The sequence below is a fragment of the Echinops telfairi genome, unplaced genomic scaffold (genome assembly GCF_000313985.2).
Source record: "Echinops telfairi isolate 266 unplaced genomic scaffold, ASM31398v2 ScPeMD7_7425;HRSCAF=8463, whole genome shotgun sequence".
Classification (NCBI taxonomy): domain Eukaryota; kingdom Metazoa; phylum Chordata; class Mammalia; order Afrosoricida; family Tenrecidae; genus Echinops; species Echinops telfairi.
This window is the reverse complement of record NW_022111325.1, coordinates 3,412,987-3,437,347: the sequence shown is the minus strand read 5'-3', so window position 1 is coordinate 3,437,347 and position 24,361 is coordinate 3,412,987. Positions and strand designations below refer to the sequence as shown.

The 24,361-nt window shown below is 52.6% G+C and overlaps 1 protein-coding gene across 1 annotated transcript; it reads right to left on the bottom strand.

Moving 5' to 3' along the window:
- Window positions 1–24,361, bottom strand: PRCC (proline rich mitotic checkpoint control factor). The gene is made up of 7 exons (XM_004714719.3): window positions 23,668–24,361; window positions 10,404–10,451; window positions 7,896–8,462; window positions 5,175–5,270; window positions 3,643–3,786; window positions 1,467–1,532; window positions 1–428 (listed from the first exon to the last, which is right to left on the bottom strand). The coding sequence occupies exons 1-7, from the start codon at window positions 24,133–24,135 to the stop codon at window positions 342–344; spliced, it is 1,476 nt and encodes a 491-aa protein (XP_004714776.1). The 5' UTR covers window positions 24,136–24,361; the 3' UTR covers window positions 1–341.

The window sequence follows — 24,361 nt, the reverse complement described above, 5'->3', positions numbered from 1 at the left end:
TCTGTCAGACTGGAGGTTTTATTTCAACAGATATCCCTGGCTTAAAAAAAAAAAGGGGGGAGGAGAGGGGGTCCACATGTCATCACATCCACCAGGGAGCAAAGCCCCCATCCACTGGGGGCCCCTTCTGAGGCGTCCGCGTGAGTCTGTGCGAGCTCCTACACAGAAAGCAGGAGCGAGTTTCCTAGCTTGTTAAGAAAAAATCTATCAAAGAGGTTCCTTCTCGCAGAGGCGAGGGCTGGGTCCTCGGGGAGAGATCCCGGGCTGGGAGCAGCTGGGGCCCAGAAGCAAGGCTGGGGCTCCGGGCCGGCTGGTGGTCCTGCAGAGATCCGGTCCGGGCCCTAGAATCCGTATTTGGCTTGGGTCTGGCGGCGGCTGAGCTTGTTCTCTGACCACGTGTTCTTCAGCTCCAGCTCGCGCTCCTTCGCCTGTGGCAGGGGACAGGAATGGGGGTCACAGGGCTGCCAAGACCCTGCCCATGAAAACAACTGCCCTTTCTCTCTGGGGAGCTAATATGCCAACGGCTCAGACTCCTGGCCCGCTGTCTGCCCGGGTTAACCAAGCGGGCGGGAGCACCAGATGCCTGGACACCTGGCTAGCAGCAGGGAGAGGAGGGCAGCTCCACACTGGACTCACACCAGCACCCCGTAGTCCAGAGAGGCATCCTCCCGGGGCACTGGACACCATGCCCTGTCTGTGGTAGCCTGCACTCCACGCCAGTGGAAACTGAAACTGTCTCTGAGGCTCCGTGACGGAGCCACTAGAAGCATGACTTTCCTCTCTGAGCCCGATACTTTCTGACGGCCCCTCCCCCCAACTCCCAGGAAAGATCTGATGCCTGCTCATTTCTCCTGGGAAGGGGAGGAGTGGGATTAGTAAGAGAGGCTTACAAAACACAACCCTAACTTGAATTTCTTTGCCTACAAATTACAGTTCCTGAGAAGGTTGAGGCACAGTTTGCCACGATGTTGCCTACGAAACACACAGTCTCCCCGTGTGAGGAAATGTCTGTACCTCTGACAGCGGCTCCCACAGTTGGTCTCAAAAAGCTGTTTGTTCGGGGGCTCACTGAGTGTCTGAAAGCTGCTGAAGCACACCGAGTAAACACGAAGGGCCCCTCTCAGACCGAAAGACAGTGTGGGACCCTGTGACTCTGAATCCCGTGCTGCTGTTCTCTGCCACATACTCGGGACAGAGCCAGGTCCACATTCAGCTAAAACTTGGCGAGCCAGCTGTTCAGATGACTAGATAACTCTGCTTAAAGAGCCCTGTGACAAGCCATCACCCAAATCACGATCTGAAGTTTCACTACTGTCCTGAGTCTTCTCTGAAGGGGCAGGATAATGCTGAAGAAAGACGACATCCCGCCCCCGCCCCCCCCCCCGCCCCTAGTGGCCACAGAACCAGGGGAGGACGCTTGTTCCCAGCTGGTCCACATCTCAGCACCACACCTGCAGCCCTCTCACCTGGTGAATCAGATACGTGATCTGGTGTTTCCGCCGCTGCTGGCCTGTTGGCTGCTCACCTTTCTTCTGCAGGGGAAGAAAGCAGGAGCATTAACCCCGGGAAAACTGCAGCCCTGTGACCTGATCAAGCCAGACTCCCTTCCTGCATCGGGTGGGCGCCAATTCAGAGTGGCTCTGTGGGACAGGGGGTGGGGTGGTGACGGGACACATAACTCTTCAGGGAGTGGAAAGCTCATCTTTCTCCCAAGGAACAGGTGGTTTCAAACTGCTGACCTTGCAGTGAGCAGCCCGAGGCATAACCTCTGAGCCACCGGAGCTCCTTGTGCCCAGCCAGTGGCAGGGACGGCAAGGCTGGGAAGTGAGAAAACAATGACATCCCAAATCCCAAGGGAGAAAAATCAGCTTGGAGCTGTTTTTGTCTTTGTACTTACAAAAGTTATTTTTATTAAATAGAAGACGACGACGAAGAAAACCCAAGCTCAGGATACTGCCTGAAATAGCCTGCTAATATCCCCCATTAAACTGGAAAGATTTTGAGGTCAGCCTGTGTTTTCTATTTACCACCACCTCAGTACCAAGATGGCGGACACCTGATCCCAGTCTTCCTGCCGGCAGCGGGGTGGGGTGTGGGGGTGGGGGGGTGTCTAAGTGCCCAGGCTGGCAGTCGGGCCCCCTCCAGACCTCACAGCTCTTCTGCCCGCCCATCTCCCCCTCTAAGCCCGCTCCAGCTCTCTTTCTCCCCAGTCAGGCCAGATGTCTAGCCTGTCTCCAAGCTCCCGCTTACCAAGCTCTCTCCCATTAATTACCTTTGGCTGGAGCCCCTCCTCCCCCGATTCTAAGTGCTAGCAGTGGCCCTGGAGCCCTGGAATTAGAATCGTCAATGATCCACCCTCCCTCCCATCGCCCTGCCCGCACCCCCACTCCACCCTCCCACCCCCCGGGGCTGCATGGAACCCCCAGCCCAACCAAATGCAAGCGATGTGCGGTTCCGTCTGCTTGGCTTTGTCCTCTGCCAGACTAGAAGCTTCCTACTCAGCCCCACCCGGCACCCAACACTCATCTCTGGAGTCTCCTCAGCACTTGGGTCATCAATTTGCACTGTAATCATTTACACTCAAATATCCTTAAATCTCTTTCCCAACTCTGCTCAAACTCCTTGAAGACAAGAATTCTATCTTCTTTCAAAATCTAGCCCCACACACTGCAACAGTGGAAACAGAACTTGAACGAGCCAGGAAAAGAGCAAATTCCACTTCCTGGCTGTTACTGTCAACTCATGCTGTCAGTTCACAACACAGATAGAGCAGCCGCCCCATCTCTGGCCCACAGTGAGCAGTACCAGCAGCTATCACTACGTGAAGATGCTTCTCAACCCACAGTTAGTAGAGCTTGCTCTCCTAAGTGGTTTTCCAGTAAGCAGTGATGGATCGGATCTGTGCTGATCTAACCACAATCCTCTGCTCTGTCCCGAAAGACCGCCTGCATTCAGTTAAAACAAACGGCTGGGGCTAGGATGGCCATCTGTGGCAAGAGAACAAAGCAAAGCAAATGGGGGAGGAGATGGGAATCAAATCCTTGACCTTGGCCTTGCTGGGGCTGGGCTCCAGGCCAGGGCTTCCCCCTGCTCGATCCCCCTGTGGCAGGCTCATAAATGTCCACATTTGCTGTGCTCAGCGACCAGGTGAAGCGGTGTTCATCACACGGACTGCGAGCGTTTGCTAGCTACAGTCAATAATGGAGAGGAGGAGAGGCATGGCTGCCTGGGCAGAACCCAGCGACCTTGGGGCGTTGGAGGCCCTTCTAGGCCCACACCTCCAAAAGGTGCTGAGCCAGGCCCCAGCTTCACAGCAGGGTGAGGGCCAAGCAGCTGTGGCTTCGAGCTAGTCAGGGAAGGAGCCCCGAGCTGTCAGAGAGCTTTCCAACCACAGGCTGGAAAGTGACGCCAGGCCTTCAGCTCCATAAGCACACTGCCATGGCCAGATGGGGGGAGAGCAAAGTCCCCGGGAGCTCTCGCTGGGGGCTCCGTTCACGGACACCGCAGGCGGGGCGGGAACAGCAGGAGCCACAGGTGTTTGCTAAAGGTGTTATGAGAGTAGCAGTGGAGTGTGAGGCTGGGCAAAGCCTCGCTTAGCCTTGGGGTCTCCCAAATGGCCCCTCACGAGACCTGAACCCTTACTTTGCTGAACGACTTCATGGTTTTCTCTTCTGTCAAAGACTTGGTCATCCACTGCTGGGCCCCACTGAGCTGGTCATCACCTTTGATCTCCACAAAGTTGATCTCCTCCCTTCCTCGGTTCCGCTTGCCCTGCAGTCGCTTAAACTGGAAAAGAAAGAGAAAGGAGGCATGGGCCATCTGGGTGGAGGAAGGAGTTGGGAGTCTGTGGCCTGAAGTTGTGGCTCACAGTCCCACAGCCTCCTCAATCCCTCCCTCTCGGTGGCACCTTGCCCTTCCACGCTGGCCCCTGCCAGGTCCCCTAGCTTCCTGGATGCCTGAGAAAGGCCACTCCTTCGAAGGCCTGCTGGCCTCCAGGCAAGGGAAGCAAGAGGTACAAGCACCACTGGTATAAATTAGTTTTTATTTTGTATCTGCTGACAAAACTCTGGCAAAAGAAAATTTAGGATTTCTTCTCTTAAAAACAAAAAACCGTTCTTTTGACAATTGGGTCCTCATTAGCTCAGTGCTACCAGTCAGCAGAGCCCCCAAGAATGGCCGTGACGGAGCATAAAGAGGAGCCTCATATAAAAGTCATGAGGGCACAGCCAATTTCCTAGGAGTCCGCCACAAACGGTCCTGACAAGCGCTGGAGGGGAATGTGTGGGAGGGGTCTTCGAATAAAGAAGCCCCCAGAGACCCAGGACCCAGCGAGAGCCAGCCCTTGGGAGGCTTCCAAGGCTCTCGTGCTGGAACTGTGCTGTTTGCCACGGCACGTGCTGCCCACTGCCGGCTGAGCTTGTCAGCAGGATGGGGGGACACACAGGGAGGCATTCACAAGGGGACCAACGCCCTTCTGGGAAAAGGTGGGTAGAAACACAGCACATGTTGACACCTCCCGCCGCCCAGAGACAGCTCCCCATTTCTCCAACTCCCTCCTCACAGCCTGGGCCGACAGTCAGACATGGTGCTCTATCTAGCGTCCCGTCAGGACAGGCGGGTGAAGTGAAGGAGGTCCTGAACTGCTGACTGCCTCCCCAATCCATTCTCCCCTCTTCTGCAGAGAGAACAAACTCAACTTTTCAGCAAGGCATGCTACCACTCAATGAAAAGACTGCATTTCCCAGGATCCCCTGCAACTAGATATGGCCAAATTCTGGTCAATCGGGTGAAGGAGGACGGGTTCTCTGGGACTTTGAGAATTGTTTCCCCTTGTCTCCACTCTGCTGCCTGGAATACAGCAATGACTCCTAGAGTGAGGGACAGGCCATTCGCCACTGCGCCCCCTGCTGGACTTCATCTAGTAAGTCTAAGAGCCCAGAGATGGCAAAACTGGGATCAGAAGGGGCTGGATCCCTGACAACTTGCCAGTCCTCACGCTGCCCTAGCTGTTCAGGAGTGAAAAAGACTTCTTTCATCCTCTGTGGAGTTTCTCAGTTGTCTGTTACCAAACGTAACCCTAACTCCATTTTCTTTCCTTCTTAAATCTCCTTTAGTCAGCTATGAACCCTGGAACCTGTAGGTCGAAGAGGGCCCTGGGTGCTCTGTGGACTTACTGCTTCGTCATCGATGAAGGAGGCATCCGGGGCAATTTCCTGTGGAGGGAGCAGGGCCGGATCCTGGGCGGGGTAGTAGCCACCACTGTAATAATCCTGCAGTCAAGGAGGAAAGAGCACACCATGCTAAGGGCCCCGCGGAGTGAGGGCACATCTGCCCAGGGCCAGAGAAAAGCCTCCTCACAGAGGCGCAGGGGGTCCCACACGGCAGACCTCACAGGGAGCCCATCAATGCCGGGCCCTGCATACTGCCTCAGACTTCCGAAACAACAGTCCCTGCAGCTTTCCTCCTGTGTCTCCAGACAGAGTTCACACCCCTCCAGCTTCAGTCTATGCCTGGCTGCCCTGGCTGTCACCCAAGCACAATTCCCAGGCCCTCGCCAGGCCTCCGCCCGGCTTCCCAGAATGCACACAGCCAGGGTGAGGAGGGCTGAGAGCCATTGCAAGCACACCCAGCCTGCACTGAGCCGACGGAGAGAGGGGCTGTTTCCCAGGACTGGGAGCAGAGTCTAAAATAAGCCTCTACACGGGTGCTGTGGAGCTGACAAAGCTGGGGACCACCAGGTCTGTGTGGTCAGTTACTGTTTTGGAATCCGGTGATCCCCTCAGAGGGCAGGGACTCTGCTGGAGTCAACCCAGGTGGCCACAGGGCAAAGAGTCACTTTCTGGTTGGCCCACACTTGTTGCTGACTACTTCTGACACCTGTGCCCCAAACACCAAGAAATACCCCTCAAAGAGGATTTTTATAGTGAGCTGAAAGTTCAGTCATCATTAAGCCAAAGTCATATACAAAGTCAGAGATCAGAGTATGCATCTTCTGCCAAAGAATGACAATCAGATACAGTTGAACTGCAGGTGGGGCGATGGATGGTTAAGTGCTGAGCTCAAAGATGGGATCCTCACACAGACCAGCACTTGCGGGGGAAGGGCCTGGTCTGCTCCCATGACGACGCTGCCCAGGAAACCCTGTGGGGCCAGTTATCCGATACACAGGACCGTGTGTCCACATAGATGCTGGCACCTAGCAACTACTGCATTTAAAGGGATTTAATTTGCATATCTCAATGGTGGTTAGACCTACAAACAGAATTCCCACTTGCTTGATGTAAACCAGTGTGTTCTTAACTATGAATAGCTTCCACCACCTCCCCCCACCCAAAACAAAGTCAAAACTTTTTTATTATTTATAGTCTTAATTCATAGGTTCCCAAACATATTTGGTCTACTGCCTTTTCAGGAAAAAAAAATTCTCCAGAGCCCCCGGACAGTTAAAAACGTTTGTACTGTAGCCCATATTCCGGGATGAAGTGTAGGTATCTGCTTTTGTACTGACTGGTCCAGCCCATACCACTGGCCCTGCCTCCATCACCCACTTGGGGAAACATTGCTCTAACTCATTCCTTCTAATAACAGCTTCAAGGGGAGATACACTATCCCTAATCAGTCTACTAGATCCAACTGGCTTTTACAGGAAAGATGTTAAAAACCCAATTCTTTTTCAAAGTCTTCGGCCAGAACAAGGTCCTCTCAAAGGCCACCCTCCCTGCCAACGTCTAAGCTGGAGGTGAATATTAACACTGCTATTTAGAGTCGCAGGGGCTCAGAGCCCGGGGCCCAAGTCTTCCGACCAGGACCAGCCCGGGCTGGCAGCTGCCCAGCTCAGACGGAGATCAGTGATACAGAGTCCCCTAACTCATGGGAGCCTTCTCCATCCGGGGAACCTTTGACTGCTGGGAAACTTTTAAAAATTCAATTTACAAACCTGCCATTCTATACTCTCTCTCTCTCTGAGGCCACACAGAACAAATCTAATGATCTCTTCCAGTAACCTCTGAATAAAAAGTTACAATCATCCTCAATGGATCACTGCTATGTCCCAGGCCCCATGGTAAGCAATGCAATCCTCTCACCAACCCGATGACTATTCTCATTGTACGGCTGTGGCCTCTGTGACACTCAATGATGTCCCCTGACCCACACAGCCAGGACACATGCCCAGCCTGGCTCAGAACTCCCCTCTCACCCCAGCCTGCTCTTCTCCACAGACTTGCCCAGCCCTTCCACCCTCTCAGGACTCCTTCCCCTCATTCCTCTTTCCAGCTGCTCTCCTTGGCCCCCTCAACACCCCCCCCCACACCTCCACACCTGCCTTTCGGTTTCCTCAACGTTCACCACCTGCAGAAACGTTTCTTGAACTAACCATCTAGAAGTCGGTGCCCTAGATCACTTATCCTCACTGTCCCCCTTTGAGGAAGGGGGTCTTTTTTAAGATGAGAGCTCATTCCTCTTCCACTTGTTAAACTGAGCTGCCAATCAGTCCATGCTGACTCAGAGCGACCCTACAGGGCAGGGTAGAACTGCTCCCAAGGGTGTCCAAAGCTGCACTTCTTTACAAGAGCAGAAACTCTCATCTTTCTCCTGAGAAGCAGCTGGGGACTGATTTAGACTGCTGACCTGGCGGTTAGCAGCCCAATGGAGGACTTGCTCCATCAGCAGGGCTCCTCTCCACACTGTTTTCAGAATAGAGCCACACAATGAAGTTCTACAAGTCTGTCAGATTCAACACAGTTCAAAAGAAAATCACTATGTCTCGAAGCCTGGTAAGTATAGGAAAATCAAATTGCTAGGTGCGTCACTAGTTCAGTGACACTGCGCACAGCCTCCCGGCACCCCGTGCTCCATCCAACATGCCCAGCCTGCCCTGCGTGCCTCCTACCCACCTGATAGTAAGCACCAGCAGCATTGGCATCACCGTAGGTGGAAAACTGACTGTAGCTGTAGTCGTCCCCGGGCTTAGGCATCCAAGGGGCCCCACTTGAGCCTGCTGCCATCTTAAACTCAAGGGGGGCATTGGCTGCGTCATCCTGGAAGGCGGGTTCCGGCTCGGTGCCCGGCGGCAGCTCCTCGGGGACAGGGGGCAGCGGGTAAGGGTAGGGCTCCACGCCAGGCGGCTCAGCCTGTTCAGGGAGGGAGAAGAAGTTCTCGGGGGCTACTTCCTCGTCGCTGTCGTCATCCTCCTGTGTGATCTGCTTTGTCACCTGCAGGGCGGCGCTCTTGGCAGCAGCCTTGATGGCAGAGGGCGACGGAGTGGTGGTTGTGGTGCCCACGACAGGGGCGAGAGAGGAGGGCTTGGTCTTAGGAGCCAGCCTGGAGGGCGCACTGTCAGACGAGCCGTCGGAGGGCTTCCGCGAGAAGGCGTGGGGCAGGAGCAACCTGTTAGTCTCTTTCACAGCCAGGTTTTTAGGTTGGGGGAGCAAGGCAGACAAACCAGTCCCCTCGCCGGATCCCTGGTGAGCCCAGGCAGGGGCAGAGGGAAGAAAGATGACAAGGGAGATGTTAGGTGACAAGTTAACAACATCAAGGGCAAGAACCAAGGTGAGGGGTTCTGAGCTAAAACCTCCCAGCTTAGCCCCGACCTCAGGCCCAGCCATCTTCCAGCATGAGATGCCTTCCCAGTCCAGCCCCCGGCCCTCCTTCATAAGCGCCCCTCCCCCAGAGTTCCATTTTTGGTAATAACGATGCTCTTCATGGACCTCCCTCCCTCCCCGGAGCCTGTCCTGAAAGGCAGGGCTCAACCCCAGGTGGCTCATCGGGGTTGGGGAAGAAGCTCCTGGGGGCTTCCTCCTGTGGGATTGCCCGCTCACATGCAGCCCTCTCCTTCCTCTGGGCGGCCCCCAGTGTCAAGTGCGAGGTGCTGCCCGTCCAAAAGAAACACTCGGAAATGCTCCAAAATTCATCCTCTCCCACCAAGAAGGCTCCACAGTCGGGGTAGCAAGGCTTGTCCGTCAGGGCAGTGAACCTAGCCGCTCTTTGGCTAATCGGCCCCGCCCTTCCAGAGTTCCTGTGGCCTGCACGAATCTCTGATGGGGCCTCCGGGTGCTCAGGGGCCAGCTCTGCCTAACTGCGAGGCAGAGAGTTGCCGATATGAAAATGGACAGTGGGCTGAAGTCACTGTCCTGGAGTCAGGTGTATTCCAGCCCTCTCGGCCAAGAACTGGCCAGAGAGAGTGCAGAATCCACAGCGGGCTTGTGCCCCGATGCCTGTGCCACACGAGCTTGTGGCGGCCGGGTCAGAGGAAGCAGATGGAGGGCAACCTCAGGCTGCCACTGTGTCTGCTCAGATCCCTGGCAGTGCCAAGTCCTCTGTGCCTGTGCTCCCGCCCGGCTGCAGGGCTGCCTGCCTGCTCCTTACTCCCAAGCACTTCTGCTGCGAGTCCACCTCCTCCTGGAAGCCACTTGGGCAACAGGAGCAAGACTGACAGCCATCAGTCTCAGCCCACCCAAGTCTTCCAGGAAGCCGCCTTCATAACCCATTGCAGGGCCCTGGCCCCCGGACAGGGAGAAGCAGGTCCCAGGGGGACAGTACCACCCTCAGCAGAGCTCTTTAATCAACTTGAAAAGAAGTAATGCAGACAGCTGGGGGAGCACCCTTAACAGTGATGGGAAAGGGCGCTCCAGCAGAGTCCACTGGACCACAAGCCCTCTGGGAAGCAGGGCCACGGCTGCTATGCCCTGAGCCATATGGTCAACAGCAGGTCAGGGAGCATAAGGGCCCTGTGAGCAGCAGAGGAAGAGAGGCCCTGGGACAAGGGGGAGGAGAGGGGCAGCACTCAGTTGAGGACTTCCGACCCCGTTTATGGAGAAGTATCAGCCGGCCTGGGCCTGAGTCCCCACTCCACTACCACTACTTGTCTAGCCAGGGACAAGGGCCCCCTTCTCTGCACCTGTTTCTCACACATATAAAATGGGAGTGATGATGTGACGCTACGCCTCCAGCATAACAGGACCTATCACAGAGCATGTGCTATTCAGGGTTTTATTTTCCAGGTGAACTGGAGGCAGGGAGAAGACCTTTTTTTTTTTATTAAAAAAATTTTTTATTAAGATGGATAATTTTAAAATAGGTGGATCCCCAGCATCATTCTGACCAAACCCATTCTCGGTCCCTTCCTTAGATAATCCGTGTATCAGTCTGAATCGAGTCCGACTTCCCCTCTGCCACGGCCACAGACCGGCGCCAGGACAGGGAACTACCCGCCCTGCTGAAAGCCAGGACACAACCAGGAGCGGGCAGAGAAGCAGCCGGCAGGGCTCAAGGTAACACAGGGAACCACCAAACCTACATAGCCCATCCTCAATGGCCACGGCAGATGTAAGTCTCGCTGGGAAGTCCGCTCCCAGGAGACAAGGCAGGGGAGGAGAAGCGGCTTCTTCGGTCACCAGGCTTACCTGAAGGGCGGCCTTCTTCCTTGTGGGCTCATCTTCCTCCGAGTCTGACTGAGAGAAACAGAAATAAGACCTCACTGTGTAGGACAGGAGATACTCGTGACATGAGGCACAAAGGAAGGGCCGGCCCACAGCGGCCTTTCTGCCCCTCTCTGCCACCCTCAGGGAACAGGCTGCGCCACCTTCCTTGACCCCACCCTTTAGAAAACAAAATTGACTATTTCCTCCCATTTGGTCCTCAGTGGGAAGAAAAAGCTTTATCCAATCTTCTTCCTACAAATGTGTCCACCAGAAGATGAATGGGGTTTGGCCCACAATCTCACCCAATCTCGGCTTCACTTCTGAAACCACTTCTCCAGACTACATAACCACAGGCCTGGGGAATTCCGGTGGGACTCGATGGTTTGTTAACTACTCTGCTGAGGCATTCAAGGTCAAAGCCATTGGAGTAAATGCATTCCTTCTCCAAGCATGATCTATTGTCTGCCAGAGAGAGTTATTCGTGTCCAGGAGGAAGGCAGGAAAGTGATGAGTAGCAGGGTTTGGGCCAAGACAGAGGGTCGTCGCATTAGCCCTCTGAGTCATCAGGACTGTCCCTAGTGCAAGTGACTTTGAACACACCACCAGTTCCTCGGTGGCTCCACCTGCAGGAAGGATGCCAGGCATGCAAATAGCAAGCTTCAACATTTTATTTTAAAAAAAAAACAAGTAAACAAACAAAAAGACAGAGTTACGACCCAAACCAAGAAGCTGTTTGGGCAGCAGCAAACAGAGATGATGAGATGGGGACTGAAAGTCGTCCCGCTCGTCCCTAAAGTCCTACATGAAGTCCAGTCCTCTGCCCATCTTCTTCGACTAATCCTTACATCTCCCAAGTTCCTCTGGGATCCACCTGTTAAAAGCTCTTTCCATCCTAACTACTGAGAACCTACTGTGTGTAAGAGACGGAGCAAGGGACCACGGAGTTGCCCAATCGGTGTCTTTGGATGAGTTATAGCCACAGGGAAACTGAGTCACTCAGCTCACGGAGAGTTCTGGCCATTAGTTCCTAGCGGTACAACCTGGGCGCCAGTTATCTCTTATGTGTGGTTAGCAACAGAAAAGTGCACACGGCGGGTTCAGCCTGTCCCACAAAGCATCCCCGGCTAGGTCCCCCGTCTCTCCTGTCCCTGCTCCCAGTCTGGCTCGCCTGTCCATCTATACTGTCCTTCCTGACTCAGGACTCGGAGCCTCCTCCTTGCAGAATCCCACCTGCGTTTTCACTGTGGCCCCATAACACACGCTGTTCTGCGTGGCACGCTAACTCTGAACATTTCTCATGTGGGCCTTCTCCCCTTTACTGGACCATCAGTGGCCATACCAGAGGAGGCCTTCTCCCCTTTACCCGGCCATCAGTGGCCATACCAGAGGGTTTCGCAAAGTTCATAGGAAAAGTCCGATTATCTTTTCATTCCATTTGTCCATGAACTTTTTGTCTTATAGTTCAATATCATAGTCACGTTCAATACCTGCTCTCAGGTGTAATTAAACACACACACACACACACACACACACACACACACACACACACAGTAATGGAATTCTGTCTTGGTAACTGAAGGTGGGTGAGGAATAAAGGAACAGATGTATTAGACAATTTACTCACAATTTCTCATTGGATCCTACAATACTTTTCAAGGCAGGCATTTTAGAGAGAAGGAGAGTCAGGCTCAGAGAGGTTCGATAATAACCACAGAGCTAGAGACCCACACTGAGGATACCACCCTCCATCCCACACGACACAGCTGAGCATGCCTGAGGCACAAATCAGCAAACAGGTTGGGGCCTCAGCTCTGACACTTAGTGATGAAGGGATCCCAAAGAAGCGATCTACTCCCTATCCCCTGTCTCAGTCAGAAATATCTATGCATGTACATGTTAGGAGCCCTGGGGACACTGTTGGGTAAGCGCTGGGCTGCTAACCACCTAGGTTAGCATTTGGAACCCACCAGCCACTCTTTGGGAGAAAGATGAGACTGTCTGATTGACAGCCTCGGAAAGCCTAGCCTGGGCAGCCACTGTGGGTCGGAACTGACTTGATGGCAGTGGGTGGGTGTACTTACACTACAACAGCGTTTGTCTGAAAACGGCAAGCGACTACTGTGAAAGCGGTCTATGAACTAAGATTGTAAATACTACCTAAGGACGATGATCCTCTCTGGCTTGCCATCAAGTCTCTAGTCTCAGATACCCACACGTTTTCTACCTTTTCTCTCTGTTCCAAACTCCCAGAGGCCTTCGGGGCTCCTGAGCATCTCCCTGGTCTTCTGACCACAAAGACTGAACTCCTTCCCAGCATGTCACTCAGAACCACATCACTAGGGTACATGGGGCTCTTGTGGACCAGTAGGTAATATCATGGTGAAAGGAAAAAAGATGGAAGTTGGTCAAGGGTTTTGTCTTGCTTGGATCCACAATCAATGCTCATGGAAGCAGCAGTCAAGAGATCAAATAACACATTACATTGGGTAAATCTGCTGCACAAGACCTCTTTAAAGTGTTGAAAAGCAGGAAGGTTACTGTGGGGACTAAAGTGCATGGGAGCCACACCCTGGTACTTTCAATGGCCTCTCATGCATGTGACAGTTGGACACTGAACAAGGAAGACGGACGAAGCATCAATGAGTTTTAATTATGGGGCTGGTGAAGAGTGCTGAAAGTACCGGGACAGCCAAAAGAACAACAAATGAATGTCTTGGCAGACGTCGGCCAGAATGCTCTGTAGAGGCAGAGATGGCAAGACTTCGTCTCACATACTTTGGACATGTTGTCAGGAAAGACCAGGCCCTCAAGGAGATGGACTGACACAGCGGGTGCCAACGGTGAGGTCAAGCAGAGGAGTAATGGTGAGGCTGGCGCAGGACTGGGCAGGTCTTGCTCTGTTGTATACAGGGTCGCTATGAGTTGGAACTGACATGATAGCATCTAGTAACAACTAAAACAGAACACTGAAATAAGAACCCACAAATGTGCAGGCTCTCGAGGCTCTTGCCAAGTCATGGCTACCCCCCTTCTAGGGAGAGGTGAAATCAATCTTTCCCTCTTAGAGCTGACAAGCAGAGTGGAGATACCCTGGAATCCACCCAAGGCCACGGAGGAAGTCAGAGGGCACTGGGAGGATGGGGAAATAGGCTGAGGACCGATCTTTTACGCCTTGCATTAACTTTAGCCAATGCCATTCTAGAGGAGGTTGGAAACATGGTACGCACTGGGTCCCCATGGAGGCTAGATGGCGCTCAGAGCACTTTGGGGTTTATGGGGGCCTGACTGAAAAATAAGAGGATGCGGAAGGAAAGCTCAGTGGGGGATGAACCTAACACTTCAGAAAAGCACATGAAGCTCAAATCACAGCAGTGGAAACAGGAGCCATCAAATGCTAAAAAGATGAGTGTTAACAACAGCATCTAGTCAGCCTCTACCACGGTGGGCCGGGCCAAGGGCACAGCTTGTCTTCGGGGATTTGAAAGGAAGATCAGCTTCTATCAAGAACAGAGGAAGATACATGATCATTACCTCCTTTTCCAGGAGACCAGAAGAAATGGATGGTGTCCGGCCACCATGAACCTTCTGATCAGAGACCCAATTGATGGACCTTGATCAAAGAGAAAAAATGTGCAACACAGCTTCACTTTTTCTTTTTTTTTTTTGGAAACTAGATTTACTGGATCCATTAAGACTAGGGGAAACTCTGAATCCTTTGCCCAGAAATGATCCCATGAAATCATCTTTAAGCGAAACAACAGTTCAGCTCAACTAATACAGAATGTTTGCCTTGAGCACTGCACTTACTGGCATGGGATCAAGCTGACAACGTCTAACCTACGGCAGAGAGAAGAACGTGGAGGGATGGCCAGCGAGTCTAAAATAGCGATGATGAAACAGTGAAGACGGAGCCCCAACAGGAAGTAAGTATACACCATTAAACTGAACACAGAGACTGTTCAAAGGATGGAGGTCTTGTTGTGCCTAGTTTTACACACAATAAAAACCGGGCTAGCGTAAACAGACTTAGCCTTTAGCATACAAGACTTAAAGTAGACGCCAGGGGGAACTTCCTTGATGCTAAGAGGTACAAGCGCCTATTAAGAAGTTGGGGCTCAGGGCAAGATACGACAAAATACCAATTTATAAACTATCAGGGGCTCATGAGGAAGGGGGGAGCGGGGAGGGAGGGGAAAAATGAGGACCTAATGTCGGGGGTTTAGGTAGAGAGAAAATGTTTTGAGAAACGATGTACGAATGCGCTTTACACAATTGATGTGTGTATGGATTGCAATAACAGTTGTATGAGCCCCTAATAAAATGTTTAAAAACAAACAAACTTGGAGCTGGACAAAATAATAATAATTTATAAATTATCAAGGGTTTGTGAGAGAGGGGGGCAGGGAGGGAAGGGAAAAAATGAGGAGCTGATACCAAGGGATCAAGTACAAAGAAAATGTTTTGAGAATGATGATGGCAACAAATGTACAAATGTGCTTGACACAAACGATCTACACATGGATTGTGATAAGAGCTGTACGAGTCCCCAATAAAATGATTAAACAAACAAACAAAAGTTGAAGCGGCGTCGCTGGAGTGCCCTGGGCACCAGTGACCTGACCGGCGACGTGAGTACGTCACAGAGAGAAGAGTGAGGTGGAAGCCACAGTGCACACCTGGCTGGGAGACCGTATGCTGGGCCAGAAAGCACTGCTTGGTCTCACAACCTGAGCCTCAGAGACCACTACTGTCTTCTGTGCTCCAGCCCTCCCCACCCCCCACACTGCTGAGCAAGAACAGAAACAGACAGTTTCCATTAAGCCAAGTCCAGTGGGATCTGCAGAGCTGTCCCAGACAGCCTTCCTCTTATCTTTCCAGGTTCTGGTTCTGAGTCTCCTCTCCAAAAAGCAATCTCCAGTTGCCAGGCCAGGAGCCAAGGAGGAAATGAAAGCCCAGGACAGACACTGACCCCAGCGGCCTGCCCCAGGGCTCTGAGCTCGAATCACTGACTCTACTCCACTGCAAGTTTCCCAATTAACTAGATTCATCAACTTTTTAAAAATGTTAACTCTTTGGTCTCAAGTATCTTCTGTTTACAGCTGCCCTTCAGTTAAGGGATCATTTTTCGCCCATTTTTGCATTCCTCATTGTATCACTTTCTTCTTCGGGTTACCTGTGCCCTTGGCTCTTCCTTCTCTTTGTCAGTAGACCCTATACTAGACACACACACAGAGCAAGGTGCAAACACGACCTCTGTTACACTGAGGCTGTGACTGAGGAAAATCTGTTCTCTAACTCCTGTTTCTCCCTCTGTCAGTTGAGGGGGCTACTTAGACTCCAGAGCTACCCAAGAGCCCAGCACAGAGCCAGACAGAAGGCTGGTGGCCCCTCTTTACTTCTCCTCCTCGGGCTAAATCCACTGCATCTGCTGCAAGCAACTCTTTCTGTTTCGGCCTTAACATTGTGTAAGAGAACACTTCCAGCAAGCATATTATAATCTTTGCTTTTGGGAACTTGGGCCAGAGCACCCGGGTACAGGGAGGAAAGGAGGCCATGCTGATCCCTTCAAAGGGCCATTTCTAACACCTCACAGACCTCACACGCTGACTGAACTGGGCTCTGAAAGAGGCACTATCTTAGCCCGCCCGCCCTGGCGGCAGCTGACTGCACGACCTGACCGAACCAAACCCCTCCTAGAACACAAGATGGTCATTCCAACTGGGCTGATCTCTAAATCAATTGTTACCGAGTCCACGCCACCTCAGGAGCCCTTCCTGTGTGAGGGTAGCACCGGGCTCCACACGGTTTTCAACCTCCATTAGGAAGGAGCCCACCAGGACTTCCTTCCCAGGTGCTTCTGGACGGGAAGCTCACCATTTCAGCAAGCAGTCCAGCAGTCCAGACCACCTGCACCCCCACTCAGGAACTGGCTGTGGTCGGGTGCGGGGTAGTCGGTTCTGACTCAGAGTGAGCCAGGGACAACAGCACCACACAGGCCTGGGCCCGCACCCTCCTCACCATGGTTCTTGTTTGAGCCCTCTGTTGCAACCACGGGGTCCATCCATCTCTTTGCCTCTGCTCCACCACTTTGCCAAGCACGTCCTTTTCCCAGGGACTGATCTCTCCCAGCACGTCCAAAGTAGGTGCGACAAAGTCTCACCATTCTAGCGGTGCCTCTTCCAAGACGGATGTTTACTCTTTTGGTAGTCCATGCTGCTTTCAATCTTCTCTGACTAGAAGCTGAGTTCACGCTGGCTCGCAGCAACCCTCTCGGACAGAGCAGAACGGCCCCTGTGGTTTCTGAGACTGTAACTCTTCATGGGAGTAGAATTCCTCACCTTTCTCTCATGGCCCAACTGGTGGTTCCAAACTGCTGACTTTGAATGTAGTAAACTCAGATACCACTAAAACCACCAGGGCTCCCAGGAACTAGGACAGGAAGAAAATCCAAGAAGCAGTAGACCTGCCACCTGCAACGAAGGCAGAGGAAGCTAGCCTGCAGAGACAGAAGCGTCGGTGAGCTGAGAGGTGACGGTGTGCCAACAGCTCTAGTGTCTGCTTCTAGGCCCTTTCTGAGGCACCTCTGTGCCTCGGAAACAGGTGACTTCAAAAGCTCATGGAAAATATGCTATTAGATTTTTATTTCACTTTTCCACCAGCTTCTGGAAGCCTTCCCGTATTTATGGCACATAAACCTTTCAACTAGCTTGAGTTGTTTCTGTTGGCGTTAGGGGCCCGGAGTCAGTTCTGACCCACAGAACCCAATGCTGCCTGGTCCGCGCCACCCTCACAAGTGCGTCTGTGCCTGAGGCCCGCTGCAGCCACAGCGTCGGTCCATCTCCTCAGGAGCCTTCCCCTCCTTCACTTCACCACACATGACCCTCTCAGGGACTGGCTCTCCTGACAACACGTCCAGGGTATGGAAGGCAGAGTCTCGTCATCCCCGCCTCTAGGGAGCACTCTGGTTCAACTTCTTCCAAGACGGACGTGTTTGTCCTTCTACCAGTCCATGGTGCTTTCAATACTCTTCTCCAGCACGACTCAAACACCTCCATTCTTCTTATCCAATGTCCAACTTTCACATGCACGTGACGCCATTGAAAATATCAAGGCTTGGGTCAGGCACACCTTAGACCTCAGAGCAACATCCTTGCTTTACAGTACTCTAGAGATCTTGTACAGATTTACCTAATGCAACTTGCTGTTTGGGCTCCTGACTGCAGCTTCCATGAGCATGCAGTGCAGATCCGAACAAGACAAAATCCCAGACAACTTCGCTCTTTTCTCCACTTATCATGGTCCGGTTCTGAGGATTTGGTCTTCCTGACATGGAGCTATATACTCCACACTGAAGGCTGCAGCCCTTGGCCTTCATCAGAAAGTGCTTCCAGTCCTCCTCACCTTCAGCAAGCCAGGTTATGTCATCTGCACATTGCAGGTTATTAAAAGCCTTCCTCCAATCCTGATGCCACACTCTTCTTCACATGATCCAGCTTCTGTGATGACTTGTTCAGCACACACTCGATGACCCTGACACACACCTTTCCTGATGTTAAACCGTGCAGGAGTCCCTTTCTTGTTCGTACGACTGCCTCTTGGCCCATGTACAACTTCCGAATGAGTGTGGCGCAGTGTTCTGGAAATCCCGTTCTTCTCAAGGCCATCTGTAGTTTGTTAGGATCCACAGTAGAATGCCTTGGCACAGTCAATAAACACAAGGGAACATCTTTCTGGTATTCTTTGCTTTCAGGCAAGATCCAGCTGACATGAGCAATGATATATGGCTTGTTCCACAGCCTGACACACGCCCTAGCTGCACACCTCCCAATTTCCTAAGTCACCGGCACCTTTACCTTCCCAGGAAGGCGCCCTGGTGGCGCGTGGCTGAGGCCCTCGCACCCTAGCCTAAACAGCTACAAACCAAAAGGGCAGTGGTTCACATACACCAGCGGAGAGGAGATCTGGCAATCTGTTCCAGAAGAGTCTGGCCTGTCCGGTTTCTGGCAACGACTCTTACCCATGGCGTACCTCTAGGACAAAGCCCACCTGCCCCCTCGGGTTTCCACAGCTGCATCTTGGTGGAAACAGACTGTGTTGAGTCTTTCTCCCCCAGAGGTTGGTGAGGTCAGAGTGCCGATCTGAATACATAACCCCTGCATCACCCAGCCCCTCCCCATAGAGATTACAGCCTAGGAATCCAAGGTGCCGTTCTCTCCCACCAGCGGACTGCTGAGAGTCAGAATCCACTCAGTGCACAACAAAACATCACCCTCCCAGAGCCAAGACAAGGCCATCCTTGACTTCGCTGCCGCCCCACAGCCTCTGATCACTTCTGTACAGCGTGCAGCTCCAGGCTTCTCCTTTCTCCTGCCCCTCCCTCACTTGGACTGCCATCCTCCCTGCCAGCCATGCCTCCTACAAGCCTTCTCAGGTGCTGTAAGCCAAGAGACTCTAAGGGTTCCTCATTACCCCAGAACCAAGGACCAAGCTCAGCATCTGGCCACTGCTTCTCTTCAGCCCCATCCCCCACCACTACCCCTTCTACTCCAGACTCTAGCTTGCTCACTGGAGGTCTGGCAAAAGCATGCTCACTCTCTCACCTCCAGGTATGGGGACATGCCGTTCCCTCTGCCTCCTGTGCTGCTCCCACCCACGCTCTCCCAGGCTTCCTCCTCCTCCTCTGTTCTCTGTCTGTTAGACATCCCTTCCTGGAAGTCTTCCCGACCTCCCAACACTGTGGTAGTGTCTGACTCGATCATGGCTCCTCTCTGACTTGCCTTGTCTGTGGCCCCAGTAGACCACAAGCTCCTCTTCAGCAGGGCCTACCTATCACGTTCCGTACCATATTCTCAGCACGCAGCACAGAGAGCAGTTCAAGATTGATTGAATGAATGAAATTAAAAAAAAAAAAAAAGAACTCAGCGTTTCTTGTCTTCTACTTCAGCACCAAACTCCAACCGGAAACCAAGGAAACGGGATCTATTCCTCCAAGCCTCCGCCACGAGCTGACAGTAGAGGATGCAGGGCTGGGGCCAGAATGGCTTCAACCTGGAGGGAGCACAACTTCGTGACCATCCTCTGGCCATCTCAAACACTCTGCGGACTACCTTTCCCCAGGACTCAGAAAGCAAACAGGCCGACTTCAATGCAACCACACCGAGGTGCACAACCACCCGAGGGCTAGGATTCGGGCTTGTTTCCGTCACCCACGTCACTGCTCACCTCAGGAATTAAGTGGCTTCCACTGACAAAAGAAGGGCGCAGACAGGAGCTCTCCTCCACTTCAGCCAAGTTCTGAGGGTGCTTAAACAGTCCCTGCCAGCTTCTTCTATTACGAGCTAGGAGGAGCCTTCTCATTGCCTCTGTGGAGCGAGGGAGGCTGGCTCATGGCACCGCCATCTTCTCCCCAGCACCTCAGTCAGGCTAGGGTAACATGTATGGGCGGGGGGGAGGGGGAGCGGAGATGAGCATACAGAGGTGGTCGAGGAAATCGGCTTATTTTCCTGTGTGTCACTTAGGGCCCTTCCTCTGCCGCAGCATAAACCAAGGTCAAGCTAGGTTTTGATGAAGCAATAGCAGGTTGTTTTGGGATCCTAGACTTGGCGATAACAGAGTTAGTTGCAAAAGAAGGAAGAAGTGGTAGGGAAGAGTTTTGCATGAGAGAGACCCTAGAACCTCCTTCCATAAAAAAAGCTTTCTTCATCCAAGTTGATCACTGTCAGAAACCAGTTGCACCGTACTTCACACTTGCAAGCACATCTTACCCACTAGGAATAGTGCAGTGAGCAAACTAAACAAGGTCCCTGCCTTCACAGAGCTTATTCTCTAGTGAAGAGAGAGACAAAATAAAGAGTAAGTCTGACGGTGGTTTGAGCTATGGAGTATAATAAAAAGAAGGGCCCATGGAGAGTAGTGATCATTCTAACTTACTGAGCCCTGGTGGGATGGTGGCTACACACCGGGCTGCTCACAAGTCCAGCATCAGGCATGACCTGGAAAAAAGATAAGGCTTTCTACTCCCGTAAAGGGTTAACAGTTGGAGGGGAAGGGGAAGGTGGGGGAGAAAGGAGGAACTGAACACAATGATCTACATATAACCCCCTCCTTGGAGGACAGACAACAGGAAAGTGGGTGAAGGGAGACGTCGGTCAATTTAAGATAAGAAAAAATAGTAATTTATAAATTATCAAGGATGAGGGAATGAGGGTGGGAGAGAAAGGGAGAAAAATGATGAACTGCTACCAAGGGCTCAAGTAGAAAGTACTTTGAAAATGATGGCGACAAATGTACAAATGTACTTGACACAATGGATGGATGGATTGTGATAAGAGCTGTAGGAACCCCCAATAAAATGATCTAAAAAAAGAAAAGCGTTAACAGTCTCAGAAACCCACGGGGGCCGTTCTACCCAGTCCATTTGGGTCACCATGAGTCAGAATTGACTTTTGGCCTTTTTATTGCCACCTAGTCAATTGTGACTTATTGTGACCCGAAAGGACACAGTAGAACTGCCCGATACGGAAGCCCACAGAGCAACTGGTGGTTCGGAACCTACGCCTTTAGGGATGGCAGCTGAGCATGTTAACAACTGAGTCACCGGGGCTCCTAGTGGCTCGAGGACCCTCAGCAGGAGCACAGCTGCTAAGGAGAGATGTGAATGAGGGTGGGTCGCTGGGAGAGAACACGGAGGGGCAGCAAGTGCAAAAACTGCCAACAGCCCCTAGGAAGTTGGAAAACTTAAGAAAAGCAAGGAAAATAGGGATACCAGAAGGGTAGGGAGAAGGGGAGTGGGAGGGGGAACTGATCACAATGATCAACACAAAACCACACACATCCCTCCAGGGGGGAAGAAACACAGAAACCATGGTGCAAGGGAGAGAACAGTCGGTGTGATATGAAAATAATAATAAATTATAATCTATCAAGGGCTCATGGGGGGGGGGAGCTGATACCAAGGGCTCAATGGAAAGTAGCCGTCTAGAAAATACCAACATATGTACAAATATGCCTGTTAAAATTGATGTATGGATTATAATAGGAGTTGCAAGAGCCCTCAATAAAAGGATCACAAAAAATAAATAAAAGTTTGGCCTGTCAACCTGCAAAGTCTAGCCTGTCAATCAGGCCAATGAGGCCTCTGTATAGGCATGGCCTTCTGAGTATTCTGGGAACTCCGATCTTCCTCCCTGGAGGTGGGACACATTCTCTCTCTGCGAGACAATCCTGTTGACAAGCCACACGGAGCCATGCTGATGGAGCCAGAGCCCTGGAGCTCGAGGAGCCATGTGGAGACCCACACCAGCACTGAGATGCTTCTACCACCACTGGATCCACAAGACTTTCCACCCACTGGCCTGTGATCTTCCTGCATTTGGTGTCATTGCATGTGTTGTATGAGTCTGAAGAGGAATTTATAAACTGGTATGGGACATATAGGCTAATATTGGACTTAAGGACTTGATCTGGACTGGACTAGGATGTTTCCTTAATATACATTTACTCTTGGTATAAAGCTCTCTTATACACATGAAGAAAAAAAAAGTAAAAGAAAAGCAAGGAAGAGTTAGCTCCTCTCTAAGGGGTTTCAAAGGTGAGCCAGGGGAGGACACGGGCTACCTTGGGTGAAGGGAAAGGCAGTATTTAGTGAGGGAGGGCAGCAAAGAATGATGGAGACCGGGGAAGCCACTAGGAGGGGCTTGTGAGGAAAGGCAACCGTGGCAGATGCTGTGATCCACACAATGCTGCAGTAATGGTGAACGTCATGGGCTGGATGAATGTGAGCAAGTGGGAGTGTACCCATGAATACCTGTCGGTCTGACAGGGGACATTTGTGTACGTTTATTTACCTTTGCGGCAAACATTTCCATGAATGTAGGGGAGCATGCAGAGGGCAAAGTTATGAAAACTTCTTAGACATAACCCAATATTTGGAGGGAATTAGTTGCTCGGCTTGGAGGCGAAGGGCCATGGTCTCGGGGGACTTTACTGGTCAACTAGAGACATGTGGACCCCACACCCCCACACCCCCACCCAAGACGCTCTGGCCTTTAGACCATGTTGCTTAGACACGTTTCAGGCCTGGAACTGAACTCCTCCCCGTGGCTGCATTTTAAACTAAACCACAGACAAGTCCGCAAGGGGAATAGTAACGCTAAGGAGTTATCACCCACTGTGAACAGCAGGGCAGCAGTGACCCCAGGGCAATGTGCACAAGGGTCAGAAAAGCAGGAGGAATGGAAACAAGCAACACAGGGAGGAACTAGGGGAAGAGATGTTACACTGTGGGGATCGGAACCACGGGACAAAATGTATTAGAATTGTGGCAGAGAGAACCGATGCGCTCTGTAAACCTGTACTTAATTCGCAATTTTAAATCAGGGTGATCCATTGGAGGAGAGAGGCACTACCTACCCCGAGAAACCTCCAAGCTCCCAATCCAAAAGAGGTCTGGCGGGGCTCTTCCACCTCTAAGTATCAGACACCTCACAAGCTTCCTCCGTTCTTCTCCAAGTAGCCCTCCAGCACCCGAACTGACTTGTCGGCTCGATGGTGTCTACATGGTGCCACTGGGGCACCCATCTGGACGTCAGACAGACCCAGCCTCAGTCTTCCCTCTGTCCTCTGCCAGGTAAGGAAGGGGTGACCCACCCGCTGGGTGCCTACCACTCATCCGTAAAAGTCACACCCTACCTCCCGGTGTCCTGAAGGGCTCCCCTCTGGCAAAAGACCTGTGTTCTCAACAAATAGTTTCTTCCCTATCCTTCCTCAAGAATTCAAGATTTCCAAGCATGTGCCGCTAGACCTGATCCTTCTCGATAACACCATCATTCAGCTCTGGTTTTGCTCTAAGGTCTCTATCTCCGAGGCAATGGCAAAAGTTGGTCCTACGTGTTCAGCAAAGGCCCAGGAGTCCTATCTCCGGTCACTTTTTCAGATTCCACTCTGTTCCCTTTCTGGGCGGAGGCAAGAGTGTTGTCCTGGGGTGAAGATGCTGGAACATGCCCCGGGTTTGGGCCTGTCATTTCCGGGGTTAAGGATTTGTGGCCGTCTGCAGGTCAGGCCAGCTTCGGGACATGTATCCTAACTTCCCAAAGTTGACAGCCTTCCGTCCAATTAATCGCTTTGAGGATTTCAGAAGTTTGGAGCCAACGGATGTGCTTATGAGGAGTCCTGTAATCTCCACAAGTCCCTCCTACATGTCCAAACCCGATGCACAGTTTGGGGGGTACCCTCCCCGAATACTCACATCCCCCTTGTGCAGCTCCGGTGCCGCGATCTTCACGGGTTCTGTCCTCTTCTTTGGCTTGGGAAGCCCCAGGGGGGGCCCGGCACCACCGATAGGTGGGGGCAAACTAAGGCCAGGGCCTCGGGGCGAGGGCAACCCCAATCCCAGTCCCTCCCCAACTCCCGCCACCTCTGCTGGGCTCACGCCTGGAGGTGGAGGGAAGCCGCCCAGGCCGAAGGGCAAAGGTGGAGGAGGCTGAAGGCGGGGGTCTCCTGTGGGTGGGGGCAGCAACAGCGGCGGAGGAAAGGCTGGGGCCAGCATCTGGGGAGGCGGGGGCAGCAAGGCCGGACCCTTGGGTGCAGGTAGAGAAGCGAACAAGCCCCCTACAGTGGGCCCGGGTGTGGGGGTCGGCGCCTCCTCTTCCTCTGGCTCCGGCTCAGCCTCATCTGGCTCACTCTCATCGCTGCTGGCGTAAGCAACCAGCGACATGGCGCCTCCCGCCTTTGGTGCGCCCTTGCCGGCAGATGAGGCCTACTGGAGACCGGGGATGCCCAGAGGCCTAGTGGGCCACGCCACTCGGCAGGGCGCGGAACCGGAGAACACGTCTGCTCCGGACTCTAGGGCTGGCCCCAGGAGGAACCCATGGCTACAGTTGAGTTCCACCGAATAAGGACTACCTCTTCACTTAGGCTCCCAGTCGCGGGCAACTACACAC

What these genes read in the sequence shown, in the direction of transcription:
- PRCC (XM_004714719.3), bottom strand. Translation starts at nt 24,135, where the DNA reads ATGTCGCTGGTTGCTTACGCCAGCAGCGATGAGAGTGAGCCAGATGAG. An exon ending in CCTTCATCGATGACGAAGCA is followed by an intron (nt 3,787 to 5,174) that starts GTAAGTCCACAG and finishes TTTCTTTTCCAG; the next exon opens with TTTAAGCGACTGCAGGGCAA. An exon ending in CCATGAAGTCGTTCAGCAAA is followed by an intron (nt 1,533 to 3,642) that starts GTAAGGGTTCAG and finishes CTTCCCCTGCAG; the next exon opens with AAGAAAGGTGAGCAGCCAAC.